Raw genomic sequence first — 23,026 nt, forward strand, 5'->3', positions numbered from 1 at the left:
CTCAAGTGACTGACTTGCTGCTAAATATAGAACCTTTGCTGAGTTCCTTTGAGCCACTAATTTTGTTAGTCTGTTGAAAAAGTTACTGTTACTACTCTCAGGTTTATCTGGCATAATTCCTTATATGCTTGAGCAGAATGATCAGAATTTTGTTATCTTTTTGCTACTGAAACCTTTCTTTTCTGATACCTTACAGTTTTATTAAACATTGCTATCAGATTTCTGTTTATTATCCAATTATTACTGACTTTTTTTTCCCCTGAGCTGAATAAGGAATGAAGTCATAGGATGGCTTTAAGAAGTGGTTAAGACACCTCTGAAGTCAAATATTCTCAGTTTGAATCCTAGCCTTACTTTGCTCTATGATCTTGTGCAAGTTATTTGACCTCTGTGAACATCAAACCTTCCCTCACCTCCCAGATGAGGTCTGGGACAGACCCCATGGCACTCTGTACTTTGTAATGAAATAGTTGTTTAATTCTTTTTGTTTAGTGTCTTTCTCTTTCTACTGGATAATTTGCTCCATGATGCAAACTATTGTTTATGGTTTTTCTGGTTCTTCACACGTCTCTTGCACACAAGTGAATGGCAAATGTTTGTTGAATGATTAAAATGTGCTCTCATTTAAGAGGTGAAGACACTGAGATGCATATCATGCGTGACTTATCCCAAGTCACATATTTTCTGAAACAGTTGTAAGTAGAACTCAAGTTTTTAGTCTCCTATATAACTGTATCCTCCGCTCTTTCTACTGTACTCTGGGCTTCCCAGGTGGCTCAGAGGTGAAAAATCTGCTTGCCAACGTAGAAGCTGTGGGAGATGCAGGTTCGATCCCCAGATCAGGAAGATCCCCTGGAGGAGGAAATGGCAACCCACTCCAGTATTCCTGCCAGGATGATCCCACAGACAAAGGAGCCTGGTGGGCTACAGTCCATGAGGTCACAAAGAGTCAGACACGACTGAACACACACACACGGAGAGAGAGGTTAAGCAACATCTACAGATGTATTACAGAGGCGGAATGCACACATACTCCAATGGGCTATGGAAATTGGGAGGCCAATAAAAAGTCCTTTTGCCAGGGGTTGGATCCAGAAAGGCTTAGTGAAAGAGAAGACATTTGAACTGTCCATACAGGTAGATTATGGATAGAGAGATCACTCAAGACATAAACAACGTTTTATGTAATTATATGTATCATTTTAATCTCATTATTTTTCATCTCTTTATGTCAAATCTACAAAATGTATAGTAGCTAGCTAATGATCTTGTTTTATTTCAGTGAACAATGTGGGAATGTCATATGAGTATCCGGAATACTTTTTGGATATTCCTGACTTGGACAATGTAAGTTGTTTTTTGTAGATTGTGGTCATAGAAAGAATGCATGCAGGCATAGGTGAGGCAATATGGTCTAATGTTGAGACTGAGCGCTGGAGTCCATCTAACAGCTGAGAGTCACACCCTGGTCCTTCTACTCACTGCCTGAGATCCCCAGGGAATGACCCAACCATCCTTAGTCTCCGTTCCCTTGCCTATAATATAGGCAGCTTTACAGAGATGTTAGAAGGATTGAATGAGAAAATATTTATCATCTCATCTGCACAATGCTACATTCAATAATAGCTCCAGTTTTATTATTATCATTTTTATTACATCAGAGCAGCTCTGTTTAAGTATCAGGATTGTAAACACCAATTTAAAAGCCATAATCATGTTAATAGTATACAGCAATATAGTGGATTCAGGTAAACTAGCTCTACCAAAATGAAAGCTATATACTTGATGCATGTCTAATTCTTTAATAAAAACTAGAAAACATATTATTGAAAGAATATGTAAATTTTTAAAAATTGTTGAAAATATTAGATTCAATAGTTGCGTCTTTCCATGTTAGCAGAGAGGAAATTGCATATTTATTTTAGGTTTAGTGTGATTTTTTCGCTTGCAGATTTCACTTGTACGTATACTTTGGATTTTGTATACTAGCATGAATTGCTGCATTGTTGAAAAATACTGTAATACTGAGAGTAAAATATAAGCTGCCTCTTTACCCCAAATCCTGTCAGTTTCCAAGGTCTATATTATATCTGGGGAAACTTTCAGTGCATCTCTGGATTATTTATATATCTCTATCTATCTTATGTATAATATGGTCACTTCCATGATCAAATCTATATAAAATGATCAATATTTCTTTTGCAGACCATCAAGAAACTGATAAGTGTTAATGTCCTTTCTGTTTGCAAGGTAAGGAAACTTATAATAAATATGTCATCCTTATAAATAGCTTCTTTATAAGTATATCACCTTTTTCCAGATCTTTCTATTTAAAAACACTGAATCAGTTTGTTCACTTCAGTCAGCTCTTATTTTGATTCAAGTATGTATTCCAGATGAAAACAATTTATTTCCTTACATTTTCAGAAAGAACTAAATACCGAACAGATATCTATATAGTTCTCCTTTTTAGCAACTGAACATTTATTAAATGCCTCTTATATACAAACACTTCTACAAAAACATAGTGAGTCCTTGGAATATGCAGACTAACTCAGACTAAAGATTGATTCTTTTACAAAGCTTTCACCTATGAATAATTCATTGCTAATCTACTGTTTCTAGTCCATATCTCCTGTGGTCCACGTAAGCTGATGAGCTAAATGTTGTGGAAAAGCATTGTATGTGGGACCCCAGAGTAATGAGAATGATTTTTATTAGCCACACATGAAAATTACTCTCATTTCTAGTTGCTAGACATCCATTATAGCCATGTTACTTGTATATGCCAACAAAAGACACCACAGCTAATATATGCTAAAAGGAAGAATAGCTAGCAAGTATGAGCATCTCAGAACCATCCCTCCCTACCTCTCTTAGGATGAGGAATCTTATTTTCCCAATCTGGGATTGAACCTGTGCCCCCTGTAGTGGAAGCTTGGAGTCCTAACCACTGGACCACCAGAAAATTTCCATTTCCCCTTTTATTCTAACAGTAACTACAATGAGATAGCATACCTTGATTATACATACCAGACCAGCAGAAAATACTGCTTAAGGCAGAATTTCCATACGTAATGTCAGGTAGTTTAAATTTGAACATACTAATGGAACAGCAAAATTATTGATATTTTCATTAACTCATATACTAATTTAAGAAACCCCCCCCAACAAAAAAGCTCAAAACTATTTGGACTGACCAGATAAATATAAATAAGAATGTAATTATATATATGGCATAGTCTTTTTTTTTTTAATTGTGAATATTTAAAGAAAAGTTCTCCTTGGGTCTTCATGTCCTGAGAAATCATAACCCCTTACACAGTTGATTTCAAATTCAAGGACCCTAAAATCTTATTCCAAGTTCAGAGACCCTAAAATCTTATTATGCCTTGTTCAACTTTTCATATATGGATAGCTGTGCTTCTCCCTGTGTAATATATATGTTGCTTTTAAAGCATGTAGTTAATTTAGTCTTTATGTAATTTTAGCAATATAGTTGATTCAGGTAAAGCAGGTCTACCAAAAGGAAAGCCACATCGTTGATGCATGCACACCATGTGACATCTGGCAGCTTGTTACCTAAAGGCACCTCAAATGAATTACATTGTAAGATGACAATTTTATAAAACAAATAGTTGCTCTATGTTTTTTGTTGTGGTTAACCAAGATTTTTTCTCAAGTAAGATTCAATGTGAGGCAAACTACAAACAAGTGGATCTGTGAGTAGCTTTGGCTCAAGACACACGTGCACAAAATTAATGCTTGTAAAACGTGGTTAATGTGCGTATATCTGTATAGTCTTAAAGGTATTTCCCTTGGCATGCTATGTAAATGTAATCATTCTTCAATAACCTGTGTAAGATTTCAAGTTAATTAAATAACTCCATCATTTACTAGTAATACAGCCTTGAGTGAATTACTTACCCTCTGTGCTTCAGTTTTTCATCTATAAATTGAGGATAATTCTCTTTACCTTACAGAGTTGTTTTGGGAATTAAACAAGGTAATATGTGTAAATCTTTTAGAATAGTGCCCTGAGCATACTAAAGGCTCTAAAAAATGTTTCTATTACTTTGTTAAACTCAGAGATGGTGAAGATGTTGATTAAATGTATGCAGCTATTACTTTTTTAGCAAGCAAATTTTTTGATCAAAATTAAGATCACTGTGGTCTATAATTTGTTTTATGGTTTTTGCCTTTTGAAATGACTGTGTAATATGGTTTTGATAATCCTTTCTAATATATTTGGCCAAATGCTTAAAAATAATGAGTGTTGGAGAGGCGGTCTGAAGATGGCAGAGGAATAGGACAGGGAGACCACTTTCTCCCCCACAAATTCAAAAGATCAAAAGATCATTTGAATGCTGAGCAGCTTCCACAAAACAACTTCTGAACACTGGCGAAGGACAGCTGGGCCCCCAGAAAGGCAGTCCATTCTCTTCAAAAGGAGGTAGGACAAAATATAAAAGACAAAAAGAGAGACAAAAGAGTTAGGGATGGAGACCATCCCGGGGAGGGAGTCTTGAAGGAGGAGATGTTTCCAAACACCAGGAAACACTCTCACCGGCGGGTCTGTGGGGAGTTTTGGAATCTCAGAGGACAACATAACTGGGAGGAAAAAAAAAAAACCCACAGAATACGTTCCTAACTGCAACTCCCAGCAGAGAAGTAGCCCAGACGTTCGCATCTGCCACCAGCGAGCCGGGGCTGAACAGGGAGGTGTGGGTGGCATTGAGAACTGGGCCTGAATGCTCTGAGGACAATCTGAGGGAGCTAATGTGAGATAGTAACCCGAACTGTGGGATAACCAGAGAGAAAAAAGAGAGAGAGAGAGAACTTTCCTGTGAAAAGCTCTAACCTAAGGCACAGCCTGGCCTGCTCACAGAACAAAGGACTGAGCGAATACCAGAGGAGAGCTAGTCAGCTGCAGACCGGCACCTCCCCCCTACCCAGAGGCAGAGAGGCAGGTGGGCAACAGCCAGAGCCAGAAGGCGAGGGGCAATCTCAGCCCCAGAGATGGCATCCTCCACCAAACTGCGAGCAGGCTCCCAGTTGCTAACCAAGTCTTCCTGGGATCCTGGACGGTTGACATCTGCCAGGAGGGTCACAGAGGACACACACAGCACACCTGAGATGGTGCTCTTGCGACACACCCGGGAAACTGAGTGGCTGGGACTGGGGAGGTGATAAGATGCACAGACCACCTGGGACAGTGTGCGCGCCAAGCACCTGGTCGGTCACCTGAGCTGCTCGGACCTGGGAAGGGCACAAAACGCATGCGCAGTCGAATCTGTGTCTTTGTGGAGTACCCGAGAACCTGAACCTGAGCAGCTTAGACCTGGGAAGCGCACGAAACCCAGGGCCTGCTTTGGACAGTTCCCCTGCAGAGCAACCTGGAGGCTGAGCAATGTAGACCGGGAGAGCACACGTGCTGTGAGCTGGGGCAAAACCAGTGTGGTCCCTACACTGCGAGCACTTGCCACACGTGCCAGTGATATTTGTTTGCAGTGTCCCTCCCTCCCCACAGCACAACTGAACAAGTGAGCCTAAATAAGTGACCACCTTTGCCTCCTTGTGTCAGGGTGGAAATTAGACACTGAAGAGACTTGCAAACAGAGGAAGCCAAAATAAACAAAGAAGAGGGAACAGGTGCAACAGATTAAAACCCTGTAGTTAGCATTGATTAAGCATTGAAAGGGGCCTATAGACCTTGAGAAGTATAAGCTGGAACAAGGAACTATCTGAAACTGAACTTACCCTACACTGCCTTCAACAGCTCCAGAGAAATTCCTAGATATATTTTACTATTATCATTTTTAAATTCTTTTAATTTTTTAAAGTTCTTTATTACTTCTTTAATTTTCATTTTTATAACCTACTATTACCTTGCAAAAAAGACCCTATTTTTAAAACAAATTATATATATATATGTATTTTTTTTATAATTTTTGTGATTTGTTTTGTATTTTTAATATTGTATTTTTGAGAGTCTAACCTCTACTCTAGATTTTTAATCTTTGCTTTTTGGTGTTTGTTATCAGTTCTGTACTTTTAAGAATCTAATCTTCAGTACCTATTTTTATTTAGGGGTGTGATTACTGGCTTGATTGCTCTCTCCCCTTTTGACTCTCCTTTTTCTCCCCCAGGTCACCTCTATCTCCTCCCTCCCCCTTATCTTCTCTACTTGACTCTGTGAATCTCTCTGGGTGTTCTGGGCTGTGGATAACACTTAGGGAACTGATTACTGGCTAGATTTGTCTCTCTCCTTTTGACTCCCCCTCTTCTCCTCCTGGTCACTTCTATTGCCTTCCTCCCTCTTCTCTTCTCTATGTAATTCTCTGAACCTCTCTGAGTGTTCCTGACTGTGGAGAGCACATAGGGAATTGATTACTGGCTAAATTGCTTCTCCCCTTTTGATTCCCCCTCTTCTCCTGGTCACCTCTATCTCCCTCCTTCCTCTTCTCTTCTCCATGCAACTCTGTGAACCTCTCTGGGTGTCCCTCACTGTGGAGAATCTTTTCACCATTAACCTAGATGTTTTTTCATCAGTACTGTATGGATGGAGAAGTCTTGAGGCTACTTTAAGAAAAAGACTGAAAGTCAGAGGCAGGAGGCTTAAATCCAAAACTTGAGAACACCAGAAAACTCCTGACTCCAGGGAACATTAATTGACAAGAGCTCATCCAAAAGCCTCCATACCTACACTGAAACCAAGCTCTACCCAAGAGCCAACAAGTTTCAGAGCAAGACATACCAAGCTAATTCTCCAGCAACACAGGAACATAACCCTGAGCATTAAAATTCAGGCAGCCAAAAGTCACACCAAACCCACAGACACCTCAAAACTCACTATTTGACACTCCATAGAGAAGAGATTCAGCTCCACCCACCAGAACACTGACACAGGCTTCCCTAACCAGGAAACCTTGACAAACCACTTGTCCAACCCCACCCACAGGGAGGAACCTCCACAGTAAAGAGGAACCACAAACTTCCAGCCTACATAAGAGCCGCCCCAAACACAGCAATCTAAACAAGATGAAAAGGCAGAGAAATATTCTGCAGGTAAAGGAACATGATAAATGCCCACCAAATCAAACAAAATAGGAGGATATAGGGAGTCTACCTGAAAAAGAATTCAGAACAATGATAGTAAAGATGATCCAAAATCTTGAAAACAAAAGGGAGTAACAGATGAATAGACTGAAGACAAGGATTGAGAAGATGCAAGAAATGTTTAACAAGGACCTGGAAGAAATTCAGAGAAGGCAATGGCACCCCACTCCAGTACTCTCGCCTGGAAAATCCCATGGATGGAGAAGTCTAGGGGGCTGCAGTCCATGGGGTCGCTAAGAGTCAGACACGACTGAGCGTCTTCCCCTTTCACTTTTCAATTTCATGCGTTGGAGAAGGAAATGGCAACCCACTCCAGTGTTCTTGCCTGGAGAATCCCGGGGACAGCGGAGCCTGGTGGGCTGCCGTCTATGGGGTCGCACAGAGTTGGACATGACTGAGCAACTTAGCAACAGCAGAAGAAGAAATTAAAAAAGGGTCAGTCAATAATGCATAATGCTATAACTGAGATCAAAAGCACTCTGGAGGGAACCAACAGTAGGGAACCAACAGTAACTGAGGCAGAAGAGAGGATAAGTGAGATGGAAGATAGAATGGTGGAAATAAATGAAGCAGAGAGGAAAAAAGAAAAACCTAACCTAAATTTACACCTAGAAAAAGAAGAAATGAAGAACCCCAGGGTTAGTAGAAGGAAAGAAATCATAAAAATGAGGGCAGAAATAAATGAAAAAGAAGCAAAGGAGACTATAGCAAAAATCAACAAAACTAAAAAGCTGGTTCTTTGAGAAGATAAAATAGATAAACTGTTAGCCAGACTCATCAAGAAAAAAGGGAGAAGAATCAAATCAACAAAATTAGAAATGAAAATGGAGAAATCACAACAGACAGCACAGAAATACAAAGGATCATAAGAGACTACTATCAGCAACTATATGCCAATAAAATGGACAACGGAGAAGAAATGGATGAATTCTTAGAAAAGTATAACCTTCCAAAACTGAACCAGGAAGAAATAGAAAATCTTATCAGACCCATCACAAGCATGGAAATTGAAACTGTAATAAAAAATCTTCCAACAAACAAAAGCCCAGGACCAGATGGCTTCACAGGTGAATTCTACCAAAAATTTAGAGACGCGCTAACACCTATCCTACTCAAACTCTTTCAGAAAATTGCAGAAGGTAAACTTCCAAACTCATTCTATGAGGCCACCATCACCCTAATACCAAAACCAGACAAAGATGCCACAAGAAAAGAAAACTACAGGCCAGTATCACTGATGAACATAGGTGCAAAAATCCTTAACAAAATTCTAGCAAACAGAACCCAACAATATATTAAAAAGATCATACATTATGACCAAGTGGGCTTTATCCCAGAGATGCAAGGATTCTTCAATATTTGCAAATCAATCAATGTGATACACCACATTAACAAATTGAAAGATAAAAACCATATGATTTTCTCAGTAGATGCAAAGAAAACCTTTGACAAAATTCAACATCCATTTATGATAAAAAGTTTCCAGAAAGCAGGCACAGAAAGAACATACCTCAACATAATAAAAGCCATATATGATAATTCCACAGCAAACATTATCCTCAATGGTGAAAAATTGAAAGCATTTCCTCTGAAGTCAGGAACCAGACAAAGGTGCCCACCCTCACTGCTACTATTCAATGTAGTTTTGGAAGTTTTAGCCACAGCAATAAGAGAAGAAAAAGAAATAAAAAGAATTCAGATTGGAAAAGAAGAAGTAAAACTCTCACTGTTTGTAGATGACATGAGCCTCTACATAGAAAACCCTAAAGACTCTACCAGAAAATTACTAGAGCTAACTATATATATAATGAATATAATAATATTTCAATGAATATAATATGTTTCAAGATATAAAATTAACAAACAGAAATCCCTTGCATTCCTATACACTAATAATGAGAAAACAGAGAAATTAAGGAAACAATTCCATTCACCATTGCAATGAAAATAATAAAATACTTAGGAATAAATCTATCTAAAGAAACAAAAGACCTATATATAGAAAACTATAAAACACTGATGAAAGAAATCAAAGATGACACAAATAGATGGAGAAATATACCATGTTCATGGATCAGAAGAATCAATATAGTGAAAATGAGTATACTGCCCAAAGCAATCTATAGATTCAATGCAATCCCTATCAAGCTACCAATGGTATTTTTCAGAGAACTAGAACAAGTAATTTCACAATTTGTATGGAAATACAAAAAACCTCAAATAGCCAAAGCAATCTTGAGAAAGAAGAATGGAACTGGAGGAATCACCTGCCTGACTTCAGGCTATGCTACAAAGCCACAGTCATCAAGACAGTATGATACTGGCAAAAAGACGGAATTATAGATCAGTGGAACAAAAAGAAAGCCCAGAGATAAATCCACACACCTATGAACACCTTATCTTTGACAAAGGAGGCAAGAATATACAATGGATTAAAGACAATCTCTTTAACAAGTGGTGCTGGGAAAACTGGTCACCCACTTGTAAAAGAATGAAACTAGAACACTTTCTAACACCATACACAAAAATAAACTCAAAATGGATTAAATATCTAAATGTAAGACCAGAAACTATAAAACTCCTAGAGGAAAACATAGGTAAAACACTCTAACATAAGTCACAGCAGGATCCTCTATGACTCACCTCCCAGAATACTGGAAATAAAAGCAAAAATAAACAAATGGGACCTAATTAAACTTAAAAGCTTTTGCATAATGAAGGAAACTATAAGCAAGGTGAAAAGACAGCCTTCAGAATGGGAGAAAATAATAGCAAAAGAAGCAACTGACAATTAATCTCAAAAACATACAAGCAATGCCTGCAGCTCAATTCCAGAAAAATAAATGACCCAATCAAAAAATGGGCCAAAGAACTAAACAGACATTTCTCCAAAGAAGACATACAGATGGCTAACAAAAACATGAAAAGATGCTCAACATCACTCATTATCAGAGAAATGCAAATCAAAACCACAATGAGGTACCATCTCATGCCAGCCAAAATGGCTGCTATCAAAAAATCTACAAACAATAAATACTGGAGAGGGTGTGGAGAAAAGGGAACCCTCTTACACTGTTGATGGGAATGCAAACTAGTACTCTCACTATGGAGAACAGTGTGGAGATTCCTTAAAAAACTGGAAATAGAACTGCCATATGACCCAGCAATCCCACTGCTGGGCATACACACTGAGGAAACCAGAAGTGAAAGAGACATGTGTACCCCAATGTTCATCGCAACACTGTTTACAATAGTTAGGACATGGAAGCAACCTAGATGTCCATTGACAGATGAATGGATAAGAAAGCTGTGGTACATATACACAATGGAATATTACTCAGCTATTAAAAAGAATGCATTGAATCAGTTCTAATGAGGTGGGTGAAACTGGAGCCTATTATACAGAGTGAAGTAAGTCAGAAAGAAAAACACCAATACAGTATATTAACACATATATATGGAATTTAGAAAGATGGTAATGATGACCCTATATGCGAGACAGCAAGAGACACAGATGTAAAGAAGAGACTTTTGGACTGTGTGGGAGAAGGCGAGGGTGGGATGATTTGAGAGAATAGCATTGAAACATGTATATTACCGTATGTGGAATGGATTGCCAGTCCAGGTTAGATGCATGAGACAGGGTGTTCAGGGCCAGTGCACTGGGATGACCCTGAGGGATGGGATGGGGAGGGAGTTGGGAGGGAGGGTCAGGATGGGGAACATATGTATACCCATTGCTGATTCATGTCAATATATGGCGAAAACCACTACAATATTGGAAAGTAATTAGTCTCCAATTAAAATAAATCAATTAATTTAAAAAAATAATGAGTTATATTATGTACATGTGTTTCATAATGTATCATAATGAAGTAATGATGAAAAATATGTTCAAGTGTTTCTAAATTGTATTTTATAGAATTGTTAGTGCTAGCTCCACATTAGTCTCCTGATCATTTTAATTCCTCTGTCAGAGAAACAGTGTAAAGTTTTTGCTCTATATCCATTAATTAGTATCTTCTCCTGCAATCTCCATACAGACTGAAGTCAGAAAGAGAAAAACAAGTATCACATATTAACCACATGTGTGTGCAATCTAGAAAAATGGTACAGATGAACCTAGTTCCCCAGCAGGGATCGAGACACAGTTGAAGAGCACGGACGTGTGGGCATGGTGGGGGATGGAGAGGGTCAGCTGAACTGGGAGACTCGGTTTGACATAAACACACTACCAGCTGTAAAACAGGTAGTGGGAAGCTGCCATATAGCACAGCGAGCTATACGATGACCTACCTGTGATGCTCTGTGATGACCTAGATGGGTGGGATGACAGGGCCGGGGGAAAGGAGGGAGGTTCAAAAGAGAGGGGATATATGTATACCTGTAGCTGATTCACTTGGAGAAGGCAATGGCAACCCACTCCAGTACTCTTGCCTGGAAAATCCCATGGACGGAGGAGCCTGGTGGGCTACAGTCCATGGGATCGCTAAGAGTCGGGCACAACTGAGCAACTTCACTTTCACTTTTCACTTTCATGCATTGGAGAAGGAAATGGCAACCCACTCCAGTGTTCTTGCCTGGAGAATCCCAGGGACAGCGGAGCCTGGTGGGCTGCCGTCTATGGGGTCGCACAGAGTCGGACATGACTGAAGCGACTTAGCAGCAGCAGCAGCAGCTGATTCACTTCATTGCACTGCAGAAACTAACACAGCATTGTAAAACAATTACACTCTGATGTAAAAGAGAAAAAAAATTGTACAAAAAAGAAAAAGAAACCCTGGCTGCTTCTGTCTCCCAAAGCATACACTTTGGGCTGTCAGTCTACGGAGTAGTAGTGATAAAAAGGCCAAGGTCCTGACCTTGATCTCTGAGAACTGGTCAGCTTGCTGTGCTCTGTGGTCACACACCTCATCCTTTGAGCAGCGTCTGAGCACCGATCAACATGTACTGGTGGTGGTCACCTCATGGCCCTACTTACAGATGAGTAGCGTAGGGGCAGGAAGTGTGGATGAAGCACCACCAGTCCACCGCACTGGAGAGGATCCTCAGTTTTCTTTACCATAGTGATGAAATAATAACAAGACATCAGTCCTGGTATCTTGACAGATGATAAAATACTCCTCCCACCTCTCCATTCTTCTTCCACTTTATTTTTCCCACGGGCATAGATGCTTTTTCCCACGAAAGGAGTCAGTGGAGACAAACGCCAAACTTACTAAACATCATACCCTATCATATTGTGAGCCATACTGACGAGAAGTATCACCAGCAGAAGAGATGGATATATGCTTTAAAAATTTGTCTGTTAACCTCTTTTTGCACGTCAAATCCCATTTGCAAAGCACTAAGGGAGTTTGCTATTCAGAAACACTTCTTTGTTCAGCCAAAGAATGAAGAATCTTTTAATTTATCTTTCATGTAAATATGTATTTTCCTGTCCGTTTGTGATGGGTGCTTTTAGTGGAAAAACAGTTCAAAATGCTTGATTTATCTATCATGGAATTAGTACCATCTACAAGACAGCCAATCGGTTTTCACTGTACTGTAGGCAGTATCTGGGTCGTTTGTAGCACAAACGTAGCACAAATGTAGCACATTTGACTGAATGTTCAAGTATGGCCATAGTTTGACTCAAACAGCAGGAGGTGAGTGGTGTGCAGTGGCTTACCAGAGGCCAGGAAAGTAAGTTAGGACATGATTGTTCAGGTCCTTGAGTGCTGTGCTCAAGAGGGCCAGAGAGCCTTAAAGTAGAAATAAGGTGTGATCTGGTGTACATTTTAGAAAGACAATTCTAGTGGCAGAGTGGCATGGCAGTGTGTATTTAAAGGCATGTGTTTTGATCTTGTTTATACTGAGAAGGGGCATTCACCTTGATGGAGTCGTGTGTCTGAAGCTCCCAGGTTTAGTGTTCTTTCATGCTGCTGTGATTTGCCCTATAGTGTATTTTGATGAATTGTTTCTGTTGTCCTTCAGTTGACTGTGTTATGTTGCAGGTCCAGGACTACGTTTTCAGTAGCAGTGGCTGTTTGGATCTCCAAGTTAACTTAGAGATGAAAATTGGTCTAGAATCTTATAAGGTTTTCTGGTGGTTGGACATCAGAGGACCCAGGGCATGGATGTCTATGGCCTAAAGCCTTAATAAGTGTGTTGAAAAAGGTTTATATATGAAAGAGAATGACATCTTCTGTCCATCAGGGATGGTTCAAGTTATATCTCCTAGCAAACCACATGCTAGGGGCTGACTGGCTGAGAAACATGCCAGGAAAGGTCAGAGAGATGAGCTTGCCCTGTGACCTTGGGTTTGTGCCCCTAATTTGGAGATATTTGCTGGGTAGGGCCCAGCATCTGGTTGGAAGTCTTGTGCTGTACCATGAGCATTGAATGACCTGGCTTGACATTGCAGGATTAGTGCCTGGTCCATGTGTTCCTGTCCCTGTATCAATAGGTCAGATGATGATAAAAATCATCGAAGTCCCCCATTCCAACAGAGGAATAATAAAACTGCAATATCCTGGCCAAAAGGTTTACAGGTCATCGCCGGATGAAGTGGCGATTAGTGGTCCACAGAATATGGAGGAAGAAATGTTAATAAAAATAGTGGTGACTCTAGACCCCTCCAGTCCCGTCTGATCGTTTCACTTTTCATCTTATTCAATAATTTAGAATTACTGCTTTTTTTCTCTCTCAGTGACTTGCTTAACTGGGCTTTCCCTTTACCAGGGTAGTTGAAGTAATCCAAGAGGTATTCAGAAGCCTTTCAGCCTTCAACTGGAAGAAAGGTCCTCCTGGCCAGGGCTTTCTTTGGTTTCACATATTCTGTGACTAAAATCTAAGGTTAAGGCTCATTTCTCCTCAAGATCAATGACCTTCAGACCAGAAATGGTAAGAGTTTAGAGATAATTAAACCTCCAGATAGTAAACCACACACTTCTACTGTAGTTTGGGTTTTATGCCTGGAGGGGCTTCCCTGGTGGCTCAGACGGTAAAGAATCTGCCTGCAATGCAGGAGACCTGGTTTCGATCCCTGGGTTGGCAAGGTTCCCGGGAGAAGGGAGATGGCTACCCGCTCCATTATTCTTGCCTGGAGAATCCTTTGGATAGAGGAGCTGGGCAGCCTACAGTCCATGGGGTCGCAAAGAGTCGGACATGACTGAGTGGCTTTCACTTCACTATCCCTGGAAGAAGTTTCCATTTCGGAATACTGAAAGAGTTTGCAGATGAAATTGTGATATTGCTATTGGTTATTATTAGAGAAATCATAGAAAAGGGGGAACACGCCACAACTCCAGAGGCAGGTATATATCGATCCAAGTCCACTTTCAATCAGGTAGCACACTCAGCACCAAATCCAAAGACTAGTTCCGAAATGGATCTTCTCCGTGCTGTTTGTCACTGATTTGAGATCACTTGTTGTAACATCTGCCAAACTGAGAATTGCCTTCCTTCTCTAGGCCTGATGGTTCTTTGATTCCTTTAAAGACAGTATAAGAACCTCAAGGACACCATAGACTCTTCACTCCTTTTCAAATGAACACAGCCCAAGCCCTTTCCATAGCTTATCTAAGAATGTGAAAGCCATCCCTTCTGAAGGTGCTGGGCCCTGAAGCTGCTGCTGGGCTTGGTGAATATGCTGGACAATAGGGAGTGGCCCTACCTATACTCAGATCCCTTAGGAAATTTCCAGACTATCATGCTGACAAATACAGGGGCTGTCCTACTTTCTTTATTACCTTTCTCCGAGCAGAGAAATAGGTGGGTGGGGATCCAAGGTAAAATTTATTAACGATTTCCACTTACAGTGAAGTACCACTCAGTTTTGTTTTATTTGGGAATGGGGAGGAAGAGTCTTAAGCAGGGGATCAAAATTTAATTCTTCCTTCATCAGATAATCAGCCAAAGTGGAGTAGTTGAAAGAAGTAGAGATGTTTAGTGTGGAGAAGGGAAGCATGACATCACACACACAAGCACACACAATCAAGACCAGTTAACTCTACCTCCTAACTGTTTTGTAAATCAGCTCAGCCAATGATTCCTTCCAGACATCTCTCTCTCTCTCTCACACACACACACACACACACACACACCCAATCAAGGCCAGTTAGCTCAGCCTCCTAACTGTTTTGCAAATCAAGTCACCCAGTTATTCGTTCCAGATTCCAAGCGCCTTACATTTCTCAGTGAGAACCACTCAAGTACCCTAACCAGCCAGGTTATCTTTCTCCAGTCCAGTCTCCGTGCTCCAGCCAAAGTGTTACTATTGTACTCTGGGTCGTATCACACCACTGTTAAACCCCTCCATGACTTCTTTCCCTCAAGTCCAGAACCTTTAACGTGACCTGTTGGGAAGGGCCTGCATTGATCTGGCTCCTCACCACGTCTCCCTTTCAACTCAGGTCTCTCCTGCAAGTGCTGTGCTCCGTCTCTTGAACTAGTCTCAGTCTAGCATCTCCTCCAGCTGGCCCCCTGCATAGAAGACTCGCTTGTCTCCTGCTTTACTAGTTCTCCTCACTCTTCAGTTCTGAGCTAAAGCATTACACACTTAGTGTTGGGGAAAGGGCAGGGAGCCTCCCAGGCTCGATGAAGTCTCTCAGCTGTGCTATTTCATTGCACGCTGTGTGTTTCCCTTTCCCTTAGCATTTCTTTCTTCGTCGAGTGTCTGTAGACTTTGTAAGGTCTGGGACCAGGTCCTTTTCGTTCTCTGCCATTTCCCAGCCCTAGCTCTCACATGTGGCAGGTGTACAGCAAATGCTTTTTGAATAAATCAGTGAATACATTTAAAAACAGAGAATTCTAGTCCTTTGGAAATAAGCATCACACTTACTTTGTGGGGCTCTGCAAGGTTGGCCTTAGATTGGTTGCTGATATTTACCCTGAAATGAGCTGTGAGAACTTCCTAAGCTTTGGATCTGCCAGAAGGGGAGTGGGTGGAAGGTGAGTTCTTTCTGATTCTGGGTCAGAGGTTACAAATCCATAGTCTGTGGGCTGGATGTGGGCTACTAATACATTTTGGTTGGTTCCAGCAGTGTGTTCAAAATTAGGACATTTCCCAGCTCTCTAGCTTCTCTTGAGAAAATTTTGAAACGAGGGTGACACAGACCTGAACTGCTGCTTGGCAGCAAGTGATCAGAGCTGAAAAACAGCGGAGTGTGCTCCATAGTTGGGCCTGCGCTCTTGCACTCTCCAGATCACTGCAGTCCCCACGAGCCCCTCTCCAGATCACTGCAGTCCCCACGAGCCCCTATTGTCTGATCCACCGCACTGTTCTGTGTCACCCACTTGGCCCTTTTAGGCTTTTGAGTTCATGGTTCCCCCCTGTTGAGTAACTCTAAGTATTCAGCCTACTCAAACTGAATCATTGCTTGCTTGGAGGACTTGAAGTATTAGAATGGCTTTGACTTAAATCCATCTCTTCCATCCCTGTGATTGTCTGAAATCAAATCACTTGGAATGTGAGACCCTTTGCCTGCTTTTGAAAAGCCAATTTTTTTTTTCTCATGATACAACTATGTATTCACTGAATATCACTTTAGCCATAATGCTATGTCCTGCCCATGGAGTAGATAATAGTAATAAATGTTTGGATGGATGGACAGATGAAAACACACAAGAAAAATATTTGTTTACTTTTCTAAAAAACATGTATTTGCCTCTGGTATGTCACATAGTACCAGTAGGGGGAGCCCTCTATTAATTTGGAAAACAATCAGGAGAATCTGTTCAGCAGTCTGAAGTGAAGTGAAGTCGCTCAGTTGTGTCTGACTCTTTGCGACCCCATGGACTGTAGCCCACCATGCTCCTCCATCCATGGGATTTTCCAGGCAAGAGTACTGGGGTGGGTTGCCATTTCCTTCTCCAGGGGATCTTCCTGACCCAGGGATCGAACCCAGCTCTCCCGCGTTGTAGGCAGACACTTTACCGTCTGAGCCACTAGGGAAGTCTGTTTAGCAGTCTAGTTGTATTTAATTTAGGGATTATGCTAAGAAGTTATCCTCCGACTCTGCCCCAAGAATTCAAGTTAACACAATAGGAAATTAATCAATTGTAGGAAGGAGAGTATGCTTCTTACCACTGCCCCTGCCCAGGGCTTTTCAGAAGAAACACATTCCAGGTTAATATCTAGAGCCTTTAAATCCATTTGAAAGCAGTTATCATTAAGCTCTTAACAATTTCCAAATTGGGGAGCATATTTAGCCCTAAGAGTCTCAGAGTAATGGGCTGCTTCAGGCACAAATACAAAATAATGGGTTTGCCAAAATACAGGACCACCACTCTTTCCACGATTTTCATCTTTACAAAATGAGGAAGTAGTTGGAGATTCCAAGGTTCTTTGTAGCTCCAAGTAAAGTTTGTTTAAAGAAGAAATGCATTATAAATGAGTGAATGTGTAAAAATCTCTGTGAGAAACTTAGGGCTTCTTTTCTCCTCCAAATCTATCACTTTTGGAGAAGTCAGCTAATTTGGAGAAAAGGTCAGTAATAGAAACTCTCAGTATGTTGGTTGAATAGTATCACCAACTCAATGGACATGAGTTTGAGCGAATTCCGGGAGATAGTGAAGGATAGGGAAGCCTGGTGACCTGCAGTCCATGGGGTCACAAAGAGTCGGACACAACTTAATGACTGAACAACAAACTTGGAAAAACAGTGTGTGATGGTATATATGTTCTTTTTATTTTCATTGTTGTTCAGAGTTTAAAAATTATGGCTTTAGATTCTTCATTATTAGTTGGCATCCAGTTCTCTGTTCTGGAAAGTTCTTTTCTTTTTCTTTTGTTAAGTCATTAAAAAAAAAATTAAACCAGAATTTATTATCAAAGAAAAGTATTGTTTTTTATAGTATGGGGTTGAATTTCAAGTCCAGTAATATGGGATGGGGGAAATGGCAAAAGAGGGTTGATAACTTTGACAAGAAGAGCTGATAACTTTACAAAGACCTAAACATTGGTAGAGGAGAGGCAAATTATACTCAGATCTCAAAGCCGTCTAAAAACTTAAGTCTCATTAAGCTTCTCACCCCCTGCAAGGTAAGTATTCTGTTAGCCATACATATGAGATTCTAAGAATTTATAATTAAGCTGTATTCTTGGTACCAGAGCTCAAATTATACATTTCACCAAAGGAAATGTGTGCTGTGTCATTCTAGTATGACTTCCAGTGGAGTTACCACCCAATTTCTCCAAAACAGGCATTGTGTAACATCGTTGTTACTTTATGTAAGTCTTTGCACTATTATATTGTGGTTTTAAAAAGTTATTGTTAATGATTCCAACTAAAAATTTGCTTCAGGCATTTGTATCTATTTCCTTTTCATTTGTGTGGGTTCATTTTTCAGTTGCTTGAATTCAGATGCTGTTTACTCTATGCAGGTTTCTCTAGGGTAGAGGGCAGGGCAGCAGTGGACAAAGTGGCTATTTGTGGTGTCCTAACTATTTGTACAAGAAGCCTGGATTCCTGGGGCTCTGCCCAGATTCTAGAACAAGTTGTTACTTTACCTCCTATTTATATATAATGGTGATACAGGTGTCAATATTGTTTTCTTATTTTAACTAAAGTATCTTGAATTTTAATCTTTTCATTTGGGTTTTTAGTTATCTCTTAAGCATTATGCAATAATGTTTTCTTTATACTGTTCTCTCCAAAAAAATGATGAAACACAAGAGGTTACATGATATAAAAGTAATTTGCTTGTACAATAATATGCATGATTCACTTGTGTAGGCATCGGTTTTCATACCAAACTAAAAAAGTGGGAAACTTGGATTGGCTTTTGAGTATAAAATGAGATTCTTTCTACAAATTCTTGATTACTGATGCCAGAGAAATGAAAAAGAAAAAAATTTATTCGTGTTAATTTCTTTTAGAACTAACATTAGTTGTGGGGGCTCTTCTGATTGCAAAAGCAATGCAAGCAGTTGCAAAAATAGAAGAAATATTTCAGAATACTAAGATGGATACACTTGAATATAACATTTTAAAGGACTTTCTAGGTCAGCCAGTGCATTTTTAAGTCAGGTTATCTCAACTGAATGATCTAATAGTACTGATTTTTATTTTTGTATGAGCTACATCAGCCTCTTACTTATTTCCCAGCCAGAACATACATAGCTGTGGCAGTAAATATATAACTCTTGAAATAGAATATGTGGTGTCCCCAAGAGGAATTCTCAATTGAGCTATCATTGGTGAAGACTATGCCAGGCTTGCATGCAGAGTGATATAATATCTTGGTGTGAAATAGCATGTATCGGCCTTTCTCCCTTTGAGTTAGGCTTCTAGGACTTTTTTGTGGTAAGGATTGATGAAACTGTCCCTAAAAAATATGTCTCTATAAATAGGAAACATTTGTTTTTTTTCTGCAAGAATTTGAAGCTGCCATTGTTGTAGAGGTGCTATTATAGGACTTTTATTTACTTTTGAGGAAAGAATTAAATTTATATCGTCTGCTGTATACTTTTGGAAATACCGTAGAAGAAAACAAGTATAGAAGTCATGTTTACTACTATTTTTGATATTTTTAACCGCTGAACTTACAAGTTATGGTAACCTTATTTTAGCAGTATCTTAAGAGGAACAAAATTTTTCCTGGTACAGCAATTATCACCTGCAGATGGCCTAAAATTAGCATATTGAGTTAACTCCAGAAACAGCTTGTAAGCTGTGAGATGGAGTTCAGATAGTGAGATTTCACAGAAACCCTTGGTATATGGTATAAATAACCAGCCATCAAGATACCAATTGATGCATATAAAGTAAAATGAGACTACTAATAGCTTAATTTAAATATCCTATGTAAGACTTGACGTTAAAGAGAATTTAATTTGATGTTAACGTAGTGAAGCCTCTCTACTTACACACAGAATATTAAGAATTATTTGTATGCACATACCCCAACAAAGAACACTTGAAATTGAATTTATTATGACGTGTATTCTGAGTAGAAAGAAAGATAATTTAAGTATAGACGAAGGCATTAATCCGCCTTATAAAAGCCTGCGGATTTCAGGTTAACTCTTCCTAGGCTTTTTAGTGTTGTTATATCTGACAAATCCAAGAAGATACTCTATTTTATGGCAAGGAGAAATAATTTAGAAACAGAATTTAAGAGGAGAAACCAATGACCAATACAAAAGAATTTAACATTTTCATGCATGAATTTCCATCTTTGATGATGAATCATTTGTTCAAATGAGGATTGCAACAAGTATTTCTGGCCCTTTAATAGTCAGGCATTGAAAACACTGCTTCTTCCTTTGTGTTATTAAAACTTCTTGAGTTTTAATTCACTTGTATAAATACTATGGAGAAGGAAGTAGCTTCCCATTCCAGTATTCTTGCCTGGGAAATCCCAGGGACAGAGGAGCCTGATGGGCTACAGTCCACAGTATCGGACACAACTTAGTGACTGAGTAACAAGAACAGAAAGACTTATTTCAGCAGCAGAGATACTTGAATTGAAATGATACGGGAAGAGTAGCATGGCCCCTGTGCAAGGATGACACACAGATAGTAAAGCATTCTGTATTTTTGATGTTAACTAAACTTCATTGTGGTAATCATCTTACAATATATACATATATCCTTATGATGTATACCTTCAGTTCAGTTCATTTCAGTCGTTCAGTTGTGTCCGACTGTTTGCAACCCCATGGACTGCAGCACACTAGGCTTCTCGGAGCTTGCTCAAACTCATGTCCATCGAGTCGGTGATGCTATCCAACCATCTCATCCTCTGTTGTCCCCTTGTCCTCCTGCCTTCAATCTTTCCCAGCATCAGGGTCTTTTTCAAGGAGTCAGTTCTTCACATCAGGTGGCCAAAGTATTGGAGTTTCAGCTTTAGCATCAGTCCATCCAGTGAATATTCAGGACTGATTTCCTTTAGGATTAACTGGTTTGATCTCCATGCTGTCCAGGGGACTTGCAAGAGTCTTCTCCAACACCACAGTTTAAAAGCGTCAATTCTTTGGCGCTCAGCTTTCTTTATGGTACAACTCTTACATCCATACATGACTACTGGAAAAACCATAGCTTTGACTAGACGGACTTTTGTTGGCAAAGTAATGTCTCTGCTTTTTAATATGCTGTCTGGGTTTGTCATAGCTTTTCTTCCAAGGAGCAAGTGTCTGTTAATTTCATGGCTGCAGTCACCAGCTGCAGTGATTTTGGAGCCCACAAAAATAAAGCATGTCACTGTTTCCACTGTTTCCCCATCTATTTGCCATGAAGTAGTGGGACCAGATGCCATGATCTTTGTTTTTTGAATGTTGAGTTTTAAGCCACTTTTTTCCCTCTCCTCCTTCACTTTCACGATATGTACCTTAAACTAGTAAAAAAGTTATGTAGATTATATCTCAAATGAAACTGGGAGAAAAAGTGAATATATTTTGAAGCTATCTACACATTAACAACCATCAGGACTGACTTAATGTTTAGCGTGCTGTTGATATAATTTTTTAAATAAGATAATATCTTACAAGGTTTTATTTTGTCTCTGATTGTTTCCTGGGTAATTTTTACCATTCAGAAAGGAGACATTTCATAGATGACATGCACACAGTATAAGGAAAAAAATAGCTCCCAAAGTGTGCATTTGTATGTCCTTAATAGCCCAGCTTAAAGTGCTATTTCTTATTGGACTGTATTTAAGTGTGTACATTTATGTCTTGGGGGGAAAAAAAAACTCTGAATTGAACTTTAAAACTCTGCACAACCAGTTATTAAATATTCAAGTGGTACTTAGATCCCTGGTCAGAATAAAGAACTCCATCAGCAGATCTTGTAGACTTTCCTGGTAGTTCTCCAGATTGATCACTGCCTGCAAATCCCATCTCTCCTCCTCTCCTTTTGTGCGGGAAAGGTAGGTGGTCAGTGGCGCCCCCTGTCAACTCCACTTCGCTACTTCACACATAACAAGTTTCACTCCTCACCCCAAATGCACGTGTGCATGCACACACCCCGACCCCTGGGTGAGAAAATTTTTTATTATCAGTCTTCTTCTTCCTCATCTGGTTTCTGGGGATCTCAGGACATTGGGGGAACTGTTTAACAACTTCTCACAAAATGCTGGGAACCTCCTTATAATATATGAGCCTAAGCATTAAGGTCCCCTGATGAAATGTATTAAATAAAGTATGTGTTCAGATACTGCTAAAAATGCATATAGTCTATCCCTACAAAGAAAAATCCCCCACAACTGTTACCATGCCTGATGTCTGTCTGTACTAGCATGGGAAGCTATCTGTGATGTAGTATGATATGCAGATTGCAGGACAATATTGCTGAAACTGTCCAGAAACTGGAGAAGGCAATGGCACCCCACTCCAGTACTCTTGCCTAGAAAATCCCATGGATGGAGGAGCTGGTAGGCTGCAGTCCATGCGGTCGCTAGGAGTCGGAAACGACTGAGCCACTTCACTTTCACTTTTCACTTTCATGCATTGGAGAAGGAAATGGCAACCCACTCCAGTGTTCTTGCCTGGAGAATCCCAGGGATGGGGGAGCCTGGTGGGCTGCCGTCTATGGGGTTGCAAAGAGTTGGACACGACTGAAGTGACTTAGCAGCAGAAGCAGCAGCAGTCCAGAAACTTCTGTGTGGTGAGTTGAACTGGATGACCTCAAAATGTGTTACCATTTTTTGCTCTCAACTGTCAAGCACAGCAAGCTTAAGGGGGTCCTGGGTACTTAGTGGTGCTGTGTCCTGAAAGAAGAGTACACACTGGCAACAAGGGCCACAGTTTCGTTTCAGGGCCTACTCTGTGCTGGCTGTCTGTGCTAGGTTCATTATCTATATCACCTTATATGAGACTGCAGTCCCTTGGACCGCACGGAGATCCAACCAGTCCACCCCAAAGGAAATCAGTCCTGATTATTCATTGGAAGAACTGATGCTGAAGCTGAAACTCTAATAC

At 40.1% G+C, this 23,026-nt stretch overlaps 1 protein-coding gene and 1 non-coding gene across 2 annotated transcripts in view; both read left to right on the forward strand.

The window, feature by feature from the left end:
* Nucleotides 1-23,026, forward strand: part of HSD17B12 (hydroxysteroid 17-beta dehydrogenase 12) — a 170,742-nt gene that overhangs the window by 119,788 nt on the left and 27,928 nt on the right. The window contains exons 5-6 of the mRNA XM_055549348.1: nt 1,283-1,347; nt 2,206-2,250. Of these exons, the coding sequence (XP_055405323.1) occupies nt 1,283-1,347; nt 2,206-2,250 (110 nt within the window). The remainder of the gene's footprint in view (nt 1-1,282; nt 1,348-2,205; nt 2,251-23,026) is intronic.
* On the forward strand, nt 20,546-20,647 carry LOC129629394 (U6 spliceosomal RNA). Its single transcript, XR_008703225.1, has one exon. It is a non-coding gene; the product is annotated as a U6 spliceosomal RNA (small nuclear RNA).

Source organism: Bubalus kerabau, chromosome 15 (genome assembly GCF_029407905.1).
Source record: "Bubalus kerabau isolate K-KA32 ecotype Philippines breed swamp buffalo chromosome 15, PCC_UOA_SB_1v2, whole genome shotgun sequence".
Taxonomy (NCBI): domain Eukaryota; kingdom Metazoa; phylum Chordata; class Mammalia; order Artiodactyla; family Bovidae; genus Bubalus; species Bubalus kerabau.